Source organism: Arachis ipaensis, chromosome B07, assembly GCF_000816755.2.
Source record: "Arachis ipaensis cultivar K30076 chromosome B07, Araip1.1, whole genome shotgun sequence".
Classification (NCBI taxonomy): Eukaryota; Viridiplantae; Streptophyta; class Magnoliopsida; order Fabales; family Fabaceae; genus Arachis; species Arachis ipaensis.
The window spans coordinates 111,123,065-111,135,637 of NC_029791.2; the positions used below are offsets into that span (position 1 = coordinate 111,123,065).

Here is a 12,573-nt window from a genome sequence, read left to right on the forward strand (position 1 = left end):
ATTAAAATAAATATATTTAAATCTTTTACAATTATACAACAAGTATGAAATAGAACACAAACACAAAACAAAAACAAAGCTCGAATCAACGATAAAAGTCCAACCACAAAACAAAAGCAATGATTAAAACTTAAAATCTCAAATCAGGAGTAGAACAATAGTCAGAAACACAAAGTAAAAACAAAACGAGTGAGCGACGAAAAATGATGGAGGAAGAAAAAGGTCGAGAAGCACAAAGAAGACCGAGGCTAAAAGCATCGGAGCTAGATGATGAATAACAGTTTTCTTTAAGGTCAAACGACATCATTTTGACTCAAAATGAGATAAAATCAAACTTGCAAACTCGAATCACGCTTTCAGCGAGTTTGTTCGAGTTAACTCGATTCTACTACCTAGAAAAGAAGAAAAGAAAAGAATATCGAAAGCAGCGGTTAAGGTGTTTCTGTGCAATCATTTGGCACATTTGGATGGAGCGGAATAGGAGGATATTTCAGAATCAAAAGAAAAGCGTAGAAGATATCATCACAATGACCATCCTTAGCTGCGACGTGTGGAGAGGTGTGCATCCCTAGGGTTGTTGATGGCTATGCTGGAGATGACGTGGGGATGTTGTTTATTGTTCAAGAAGTTTGTGGGAGTTGCATGTCTGTTTGTTTTGTTTGATACTGTTTGCCCCACTCTAATGTGTTGAGCTCTTTTACTTTCAAAAAAAAAAAAATAATTTGAATAAACTATCAATTCTGCCACTGAATTATTAGAACGCTGACAAAAATAATCTCTATTTTTGTTAATGACAAAAATAATCCTCAAATATTGAAAAATGCTATAAAAATACTTAGCTATAAAAAAAGTCTACTCTGTTAATGGAATTAGCTATAGTGTTAAACGGATTCCGTTATACCCATTTTCTTCCTCCTTTTCCTTTGTTTTCCTTCGCTCTCTCACTCCACAAAGCAACTACAATAAGAACAAATAACATCTCAGTCGCTCTATTCCCCTTCCCCAAATCTCCTCAAAGCAGTCACAAGAACAACAACATCTTCGTTACACTATCCCTCCCCCTCCCCTAAACCTCCCGGAAGCCACTGCAACAACAATAGATCTCAGTCACTCTCCCGAAATTGCAACAATGACAACATCTTCTTCCTCGTCGAAGTGCTGCAACAACATTTTTTTTACAGTTCTCTGCTCAAGTACGATGTTGCCTCTTCTTCTACAGTTCTTTCTGCATTGCTCTCTCCCTCTCTTTCTCTGTCTATCTCTCTCTCTTCGTCTTTCGCCATTCCCTTCTCAATTCAGCAACGACGACAACAACAACAATGATATTACTCGTCGCCAATATCATCTTACTCAAACACTCTCTCTCAGAGTGTTGTAAATAAACGAGGATAAAACGAAAGTATGACAATGAACCATGTCTAGTTGAGTTGTTTGGTTGCTTTGATATAATGGAATCTAGTAGTTTTTTTGCTGATTGATAATTGATCCTAGAAAAAATTAGAGTTTTAAAATTGGAAGTGAATTAAAAACTTAACGGGATTACATATAACGGATGCCATATTAATAAATTTGTTTGCCACTTCAGCGAATTCTATAACGAAATAAACTTTTTTTTTTACGCTTAAATACTTTTGTAACATTTTTTAATATTTGAGGAGTATTTTTATCGTTAATAAAAATAGAGATCATTTTTGTCGGCGTTCTAATATTTGGGAAGAAGAATTGATAATTTACTCTAATAATTTTTATGTGAGATACAGTAAACCTCTTTCAATTGAGATTTGACCTCGTGATTCGACAGACAAGTGGCTTATACTTCATTGCTCTTGTTTAATTTGTCAAATTTATTCCTGGTGTAGTTCCAACATCACCAGATTGTATAACATTTTCGTGAAGAAATTAATTACGTTTATGATATTTCTGTTTATCACAAATCATTAATCATTAATCAATATTGACTAGTTGCGGATATAGGATAAGATTCGCCAGCTGTAAAAAGTTGTAGTACTTGCTAATGCTAGTAATTAGTTCTCACGTAAACGAAATTAGTAGTAGAATCAAGACTAATAGACTAATAGTAGTACTAAGTATTATTATTGCTTGACCAATCATAATAACAATTAGCCAATGTAATTTGGGAAAAATATATGGCAATCATTGGAGACATTATTATCACATTAGACATTACAAATTGTTGTTTGCTTCCCCAATGATGCAGTCTGCGGTAATTCTGCTGACAAATGATCAGTTATCAATCTCAAAAGCCATGAGCCGAGAAATTTAAGTGTTTTAAAAGTAAATTAATTGATTAATTAACTGTCTTTTATATTAATATTATATTAATTATTATTTTAATATAAATTTTAAAAATATTAATAAATTAAAAATTAATTTCAAACTGACAAAATAAATAATGCAGAGTGTAAATATTATTTATGTTTTCTAAAGATACAAAATTTTTAGGTTAAGTACGATTTTGTCTCTTAATGTATAAGTCGAAAATTTTTTTGTGTTTAACCTTTTTTGCATTCAAAATCATTTTTAAGGTTTAATGTAATTTTAAAATTGTTCTTTTTTATATAAAAAAATGTTAGAGACAAAAAAATTTTTCGACCTATACTTAAAGACCAAAATCGTATTTAACCCAAAATTTTTTCTATGAGCCCGTAGCCATCAAACGAAAATGGCAGAAAACTAAAGTCATAAAAGAAAAATGTAATCTTTCTCTACCTCATTAACCAATACCAAAGGATATAGAGTACAATATTTGCAAGGATTTGGTGAGTGCCTAGCTCTTAACCGTTTCAAGAAGTTATTCCTGCTAAGGGTAGAAAGGAGGAGCATGCATGATCATTACGGAATTTATGGTAATCATAATATATTATTGCTGTTATCTCACGCAACAATTGAGGTTGCCGCATTGTCTATTTCTGTTGAAAAGAGCTTGGTATCTAATGATGATAATAGCCAGTGCAAGAGCTATTAGATTCCTTATTAAGAATAAGCACATTTGCATTAAAGAAGCAAAACCACTACACTACATCATGCTATCTTGTGAGTTGTGACCATAAAAACATGGAGCTTTTATAGTAAAATTAAGGATAAATTACCAAAATTGTAATCAAATATTTTTGTTATTGATAAAAATATACTCAAATGTGTTATAAAAATGCCTTTAAATAATTTAAAAATGCGACAAAAATATCTAATGTAATCTCAAAAAATACTTTAGAGATTGAATTTTGATATAATTTTTTGTAAGTATGATTAGAAAAATGAGATATTTTTATCTTTAAAATTTAGTAATTTTTCAGTAAATATATATTTTTTGTGACTTGTTGTAATGCGTAAGTAGTTTGTCAAATACAAAAGTCGTTTGTCATTTAAAAGAATTGTTAGAAAGGGTAAGAAAGAACAATAGAAAAAATGTTTTTGTGTATTCAGGTTTTGTAGAATGATACAATATAGAAGGGTACTTATAAGTGTTAAAAGAATTGAAATAATAAAGACGTAATATCTTATAATAAATATTCAAATATACTAAATAATGCTAATTGATCTAATTGATCCTAATTATACTCTAATATTCTCTCTCAAACTCAAGTGTTTGAAACTTATTTAAAACAACGAAATAAAAAAAAATTGCATAAACTGATAGAATGGGTACAGACGGAACTGCTGGAAGGAAGTGTAGATGAAACTGTCACAAGAAGGCACAAACAAAACTGCCACAAAGAAGCACAGACGGAATTGCGGCAAGAGTTACCAACTGCCAAAAAACTACCGAAAAGATGGCAAATTATCGAAAAATTGCTAAAAAGTGACAAAGTGCGAAGAGATGACAAACTATCGGAAGGTGACGAAAAACATATGATTTCTCCATGAGAATAAGTAGGTAGTGAATGAGTTAATCGATTAGGTGAAAAAACATCAAAGCATTGATAAAAGAGAGGAAAACAAATGGCACTGAAGAAAAGTATGAAAAATACAATGATTTCACAAGAAGAAAAACAACATATCTTCTTCAAAGAGTATCTCATGACTTTGATACCATATTAAAAAGGATAAGAGAGACCAATAGAAAAAATATTTCTGTGTATTCAAGTTGTGTAGAATGATATAATATGAAATGATATTTATAGGTGCTAAAAGAATTAAAACAATAAAAACGTAATATCCTATAATAAATATTCAGATATACTAAATAATGCTAATTGATCATAATTATACTCTAACAAAAATAATAATTTTTTAAAAACATTTTTATTGCATTTTTACATTATTTAAAGTTTTTTGTTGATCACAAAATTTAAATGCATTTTTTGTCAACTACAAAATTATTCAAAATTATTCAGGTACATTTTATGATAATTTACCCTAAAATTAAAGTAAACTACTCATAAATTAACCAACATAGTAGTAATCTGACATCGTTTCCTGCTGGAACAATACCATTCCCATATTTTGTTTGGTCTTCGATGAAAACATCTATTATTCTTGATAAATATAGACCAAGCCCTATAATCTATAAAGTATAGATATTTTGTTAAGTTATTGTATTTGTGTGTGGAATACATTTTGAATACGATATTTATCGACACTCGTTCGGTACGGGTATTTTTTGTGTCTAACCATATCTTAATAAAAAAAAATTATTTTTCGAACACGTTTAAACACACTTAAGTATTATCACGTGTCAACATATCTAATCTTATTTTTAACATGTATTCTTAAATAAATTTAGAAATAGTATATATTATTATTTATTAAAACAAAAAATATTTTATATAATTAAAATAAGATATTAAAAATAATTTGAAAATTAATTATATTTTACTATCAATAAAATATCAAAATATCATTACGATTTATCTAAAAAATACTTTATATTTATATATATGCGTGTTCCCATATCCTATAAAAATTTAAAATTCATATATTGGCGTATCCCATGTCGTGTCGTATCCCGTATCCGTGCATTATAGTCTATAATAGTACCACATGTCCACATCCAAGAGTTTATTAATTTTGAATGAAATATTTAGTTTAGGACAAACCACCAAAAATACATCTGAAGAATTTTGTTGCTGACAAAAATGCACTCGAATTTTGTTATTGATAAAAATATCCTCAAATAATTTAAAAACGCGACGAAAATGTCAAACATTAAATATGTATTTTCAAAAAATGTTTTAGAGATTGAATTTTGATGCAATTTTTTGCAAGCATGATTAGAAAAATGAGATATTTTTATCTTTAAAATTTGGTGAATTTCACTAAGTATATATTGTTTTATAATTTTTTTGAAAAAATATATACTAGCAAAAAATAAATACTTTTAAAAAATCACAAAAAATATATACTTAGCAAAAAATTATCGAATTTTAAGAATAATAATGTCTCATTTTTCTAATCATACTTGCAAAAAATTACATCAAAATTCAATCTCTAAAGCATTTTTTGAGAAATACATATTTAATGTTGAATATTTTTATCGCATTTTAAAATTATTGAAGGACATTTTTGTCGATAACAAAATTCAAGTGTATTTTTATCAACAATAAAATTATTTAAGTATATTTTTGGTAGTTTATCCTTTAGTTCAATAAGAAGGAAGTAGAAGTAACCAATATATATAACATGAAATTGAAAAGACTTATTTACTAAATGTCTCAAAATAGAAATACAAAACAAAATATTAGGAGACCAAAACTTATATCGTAAATGAGATAAATATATAAATAATTAAAATATGTTTATTTTTGCTTACTTAAAATGAGATTTGCTTAATACTAAACTTTTTTATTTCGTAATTGTAATTTATAATTTATAATTTGTCTTATGACTCAGCAAGCAAATCGCAAAATAGCATAATCATGTATTAGAAATACAATTCAAGTGTGTTGTAGAAAGTTATCAATAATTCATTAGCTGGATAGTTTCATAGAAGACTTAGAAAGCTAGCACTTTATGCTAAAAAGCACGATCAGAATCTCTTTAATTATCTTTAGAAACAGAGCAGCAATATCCATCTGTTATTTTCTTATGCAGTAGCAGACATTTCAGACCCACTAACATCACCTCTTAGTTTTCATCTTTAAAGTTTCCACAACTACAAAGAAGAGTGTAATTATCCCCTTGTTGATGTGTAAAACATCATTGATCCATAATTTATAAACAAATAATGAATTTGATTGATTTATTTATTTTGGATACAGCCCTTCTCCGTATCTTGTGTTAATGTGGAATGCTTGTACATCAGTTGCTTTTTTTTCCCTCCCCGGATCATCCAACACTTATACATAATATAGATGAAACAAATTCAGATGGCCTTCTATATATGTCCATTGTAGCTTGGGAAAAAAAAAAAAGAACAAGGAATTCAATTAATTGAGTGAAGGGATTCTATTACCATATGTTGGTTGGTGAAGATGCTTTGGTGCTCTGTATTTCAAAGAGACTACTAATAGTCCACACAGTGGCACATACATAAAGAGTGAAGACATAGTAAAAGACATGCAACTCCTAATGGTTATAGTCTTCCACAAATAAAGTGAATCATTTTACTTTTCGCGTTTGAAGCTTTATTTTCAGTTTGATAATGAAATGGGGTTGCATTGTCGTGCAACTAAAATAATTGTCCTCTTCTCCAACGAAAAAAATCATTGTCCTTATCGCTTATTTTATAGTAGTCATGTCACATTCTTTATGCTTTTTTCCATTATTTCTGTGCGCTTAAGTTGGAGGCCTTTTCAGTTTTAAGATCAAATTTCCATTTAATTATATGTATGGCCACTTAGCTTGTTACGGTTTGTACAATAGTAGCCGCCAACAGCAATTAGCACTTCCACCGATCCATTTAGGCATCATCTCTAGTTTACTTAATCACGCGGTAGGAATTATTAGCATTTAGGCATTTAGCAATATAAATTATAGAGAAATGCTACATCGCCAAATATAATCATTTTTTGTCATCAATAATTTAGATCAATATTTATAAACATTTTGCACACAAAAAGAATATAATTTATACTTAATTTATCAAAATTTTACATACATAAATCAATATAATTTACATTTACATATTTCAGAATTTATTTCAAGAGGTTATAATTTTAGATAAAAACTCATATAGATATTTTCATGTAAAATTAATATTTGAAAATCGTTAAATAATTTGACAAATTTAATAAAATTATCGTCTAACGATTTTTAACTATTAATTTCATATGAAACAATTGCATGTACCATAGTTCCTTATGTATTATTTGAAACAATGTGAATGTTCTGAACCAAAAACAGAAAAGAAAAAAAAAAGAAACAATGTGAATGTTATGTCAAAACATTTGATAGTATTTTGGTGGAATGTGTTGTTCATCATTTTGTTGTACTAGAAAGTAGTGTGATAATTAACTCATGTTGATGTGGTTAATTTTTCTTGATCATACTTTATTCTTTGTCGGTTGAATTATTTTACTTGCACATCTTTTGGATTGTTTAAATTTGAGGAGACGGGGATAAAGTAATCCATTAATTAACTTTAAATCAGATAAAATCTCATCCTAGATTCCTAGTGAACCGCATGACTTGTCTTGTTGTTTAGAATTTAGATACTAAATCTTTTTTTTTTTTTCAGTCCTGTGGAAACTCACATATTCGGCCAACAGGATCATTAAATCAACATTAATTAATAAAATTATGGACGGTATTTACATCACGAAGACTATTTACCACTCATCTGATGATATCCTCTATAAACCTAAAATACATGAGAAGTAAATGCTTCCCAAAGTAAAATCACTATATAGGTTATTTCTCTGGCAGTAAAACGCTGGAAACATCTCCCGTTGCTACGAAGTGCAGATGATTACCTCAATAGTTCATCATATGATCCTAGTGCTTCAAGAATGCTTTCAGCTGCAGCAGGAGGAAGGTTCTCAGAAACGGATTGTATTAACAAGATTTTAAAGCAACACAGAGAGCAACAGAATTCTGTTCGTACTAAAAATCCTGATATAATGAATTATAATAAGAATGATTTATTGAAACTGGAGTCATTCCCATGTTACCAAAGCCTGATATATTCAAAAAAGAAATAAAACGTGGAAATAGAAATCAGCTTTGTTAAAAAGAAAACTTCTACATGATGACAGGCAGGAAAATTGTACTCAGCACATAGAATAGGCACTGAATACTTAAGAGAAATGCACATAGAGGATTTGCGATTTACCCTTCCAGGCCTGGTTGTGTTGGGTAGTACACATTTCTGAATCCTAATCTTCTTGCCATTGCAGCAGTCGTCTCGCCAATGCATGCAACAGAATTGTTCCACTCTGAATCAGAAAGAAGATTCTTCCAAGCACTGTAGCAGCAGATGACAAAAACCAGTAAATTTCGTTTTCTCTTTTCTATATATATATATAAAAGGAAGAATGAAAAATAACTGAGTGACGTGCTAAATAAATAAGACTGAACTTGCTAAGAACAAAATTCTACTTATTTCTATTTAGAAAATTAAAAATAAGACGGCCAACTTGCCAAATACTCCAGGATTCTTGTAATATGAGTATTAGGCTTAACTAGTAAGGGACAAAGACAGCACCCAGTTAGGAAGTTGAAATAGTTTATTGGATTCATCGTGTTCAATACATATATCCAACAAGCAAAGAACTGAAATACCAAATCCAAACATAATAATTAATCATTTCCTAGATTTGAAGTAAATATGAATTCTTTTAAAATTCAAGAATCAAAATTCACAATAAAAAAGAGAAAGAAGAAACCAAAGGCTAACCGAATAGCAGATGGTGAAGCTACAGTGACAACAGGGGCAGCAAGTGCCTGCTTAAGAACCATTTGGTCTACATTTTGAACTGGCACCTGTCAAATAAGTGAGAATCAAACTGTCGTAAATTTCCAAGAAGGCTGTGAAATAGATCACTTTAACATTAGTAAATATTACAATTATAATAATTAAATCTAATTAATGACATAAAACACACATTCAACATGTGGTGCTTGCAAGGAAGTACTTAAGTATTGGACCGTATATATTTTTAGAAAAAAGGAAACCAGCACGAAAGCTAAAATCTTTTACCGTTGTGTATATATTCATCCTAATCACCTCAAATCCACGCTTGGAAAGTCCTTCCTCTGGTTATATAAATATCACACAGATGATTAGCATATCAATTAGCTTCAAAATAGCGAATGTTATACAAAACCCAAGTTTGAAAGGTGCAAAATAATAACTCTATTACCAATCTCATTGCTGGCCTTTTCAGAAGCAGGGTATAGAACAGTTGTTTTATTTCCAATCTTTGGAAGTTCTGTAGCCAAAACCTTTCCTGTCGCTGAAAATCATCAAATCCATATTAAGTTTCACTTCCAAAAGACTCGGCTTAAAATTCCAGATTCACACTAAACAACATGTTAATCTACTGTGTGGTTAGACTCCCAATTCACTTTCACTAAGAACCACTGAAGCACAGAACCAAAGCAAAGCAATCTCCTGCCCTGCCCTATCAAGATGCATATCTTGGAACTACCCACATTTTCCTCTAATACCCCAAAATACTTGCGAGTTTTGAGATGTTACTTTATATTTCTTAAGTTAGTTATCCAGCTTGATAAAGAAGCAAAAATGGGGAGCATAATACAAATTCAGCCTACATGAATACACACGGATACCTTTTGATGGTGCGAAGGCAACATCAAGCAATTGCTTTGAAGACTGCATAGCTTCCTTGAAAATGCTTGCAGTGCCGGCACCAACAACGCCTATTTTGACATGAGGCATCCCAGCAGCTCTAAGGACAACAAACAAGGCTAGGACAATCATTTGTTAAAAAGCAAAGTATTTAAGAAACAAAGTACCAAAAGAAAATGATGTAAAATTGCAAATAAAAAGAATAATACTGTAAAGAATGACATAAAAGGAAACCTTTGTTTCTTGTGCAATTTTGTCTATAATAATTTATCTGTACAACTACGAAATGCATCAAACAGTTTTATATAAGAAGAAATCTTGCGGCAATTTCACATTTGCAAGTATGACAATTCAGGCACAAACTAGATTAGAGATCATATAGACATTTGGTTCACATGTAACATAACAAAATTGCATTTCAAGTATTCCGGCCATAGGACTATAAACAAACCATACAAGTCAATAAAGAGAATCGTTGAAAAAATATTATCCTGATGTTTGAGCAATTTTTTTTCAAAATCATTTAAAATATTCCAGTAGTTCCGCATAAAGTACTCAAACAAGATCTAAAATCTTACCTCCATGCCTCTAGAAAGACTGAACCAGCTTCCGGGGAAGTTATGACAATCCAATCAAACACATTATCTGCAAGTATCAAGCATCAATTGTTAAGCAATTAGGCGCTTATAAGCATAAGTCATGTGGATTAGAAGACATACACAAAATAAGGTAGTGACCTTTTTAACTTAAGAAATCAAAGATCTGTCAATGTGAAATTTCTCCACTCTACTTAGATGCAAGGGAAGACCTCCATGTACGCACTCCCCAACCAAGTTTCTTAAAAATTACAGTATGAGCACATATGCTGTATGTAAACCTAGAGGGAAAAAAAAACCGCATCTCTATATTTGGTGAAAATCAAACCACTCTAGTCATACTAATTTCATACATTATCCAGGTCAGATGAAATACCAACAGTCTGAGACAGCATAGGAATCGTCTTACATGTCACCACGATCTATAAAACTTAATGAAAACAAAGTGTTCAGCATTTGAAGCACAAACTCTTTATTTTCTGAACCATGTGTAATGGGAAATAATCCATCAAGCACCAACCCAATAAGAATTTAACATCCAGAATATCATCACTGCATCTTTCTTCCCATTAAGTGCACATAAATATAGACATTCCTTTTAAAACTGGTTTAATAAAAGATAATTAGTTCGCATACAATATCTGTACGAGATGAAAACAGCATGATTCGAACTTTACAAAATATTTGCATATACATAAGGCAGGCTTTTCCTAATGCTTACCACTTAATACAGAAGGAAGCCTATCTAAGTCCACTCCCGGTGCGTGCTCAATGAGAGGAAGTTCCAATATGAAAAACAGAAGCTATCAGTTGGATCTCCAGTTACCCAACTGATCATCTTTGTGCTTGAATATTTTACAGACAAATTCCCAATGGAAGAAGATATGAAGGAAGATGAAATAGTAGTAGAAAATTAAATACAAGTTATGAGGATATGCAGCATCAAGATTTGATCAAAGCATTACCTAACCTAATGAAACTTCCATATAAAATGGTTGGAATAGAATCTTATGATACAAGTAGGAGCAGATTGCCAATTTAGGTGAGTGGGAAAAATATTAAAATAAAAAGTGAAAGACTGACACTGCCTATTAAGAATCACTAATGAACTTAACAAATGATTAAATGTAATAAGATTTGATAATTTAATAGAAGAAATAAAAATTGAGATTAATGAATGTACTGTTGTTGAGATTACCATGAGTAATTTTTTTAGATCAATGTAAAAGATTCAGATCATTAATTAGGTTTTCGGTGGATTAGGTTAATCAAGAGATCGGTGTGTTTGGGTATAAAGACGAGATTAATTGGATATATTTAGGATCAACTGGTGAACGTTTCGAATTTTTTCGAATAAGGATTCGAATCTTCAATCTTGTAATTAATGGGTGAGATTGGCTATAGTTGTACACAATTATTAGTAGGGTACGTAGTAGTAAAATTCGAGTCAATTTGGTATTTTTCGATAATAGTTGTTGTAGTAGTTGAGTTATTAGTGTTAATTGGTTTTTTAGGATGGAGTCTCGAATTAAACTATCAGTGTCTTAAAGTCCCTATTTCCGTCAATCGTCTTCGTCGTTGTCGAGCCCGTCAAAGTCGCCACTGTACCTGCAGCCGATGGTGATGTTGAGTGCCTTCGTCGAGTTTATTCTGTCTTGTCTTGGTCGCTACGTCGAGCTTAGGCCACTTTATCCCCGTCACCTTCTCTCTTCCGTCTCCACTGCCGCAACCTTGTCCAAGTCTTCGTCTTAGCCGTCACCAAGGCCGTCGAAGTTGCCGTCGTCAAGGTCGCCTGTCCCTGCCGTCCCGCACCATCGTCGTTACCGTCTCTGCCTCCGTCTTACCACCGAGACTTTTTCGTTCGTTGTCACCGCCGTCGCCAAAGAGGGCCGCTGAGAAGGAGAAAGAGCTCGAGCGGAGAGGAGCGAAGAGAAGAGTTGGAGGGAAAGAGTGCCAGAGTGAAGAGGAGCGATACTTATTTATGTAGCTCCGGAGATTTTAACCCAAATTTACTTTACTTTCCTTCTATAAAAACCTTTCCTTTATTACTTATTTCTCTTATATGAAAAAAGTTTACATCTGCTCAACTCCCTAGCTAATTTCTCTTATATGAAATCTGAGAGGACAAACTTTGTACACGGGATATTAGAACTTAATAATCAATTACTTGTGATTAACCAACTTGAAGTAACGGAAAAGAAAATTTGGACTGACTATTTCATATTGTACAAGTAGTACGAGAAAAAAAAAAAAAAAAAAAAGCAAAAA

At 31.2% G+C, this 12,573-nt stretch overlaps 1 protein-coding gene across 1 annotated transcript; it reads right to left on the bottom strand.

Moving 5' to 3' along the window:
- LOC107607647 (uroporphyrinogen-III synthase, chloroplastic-like) lies at nt 8,227–11,506 on the bottom strand. The gene is made up of 8 exons (XM_021107920.1): nt 11,489–11,506; nt 11,027–11,108; nt 10,288–10,354; nt 9,691–9,809; nt 9,261–9,353; nt 9,098–9,153; nt 8,795–8,880; nt 8,227–8,362 (listed from the first exon to the last, which is right to left on the bottom strand). The coding sequence occupies exons 1-8, from the start codon at nt 11,504–11,506 to the stop codon at nt 8,227–8,229; spliced, it is 657 nt and encodes a 218-aa protein (XP_020963579.1).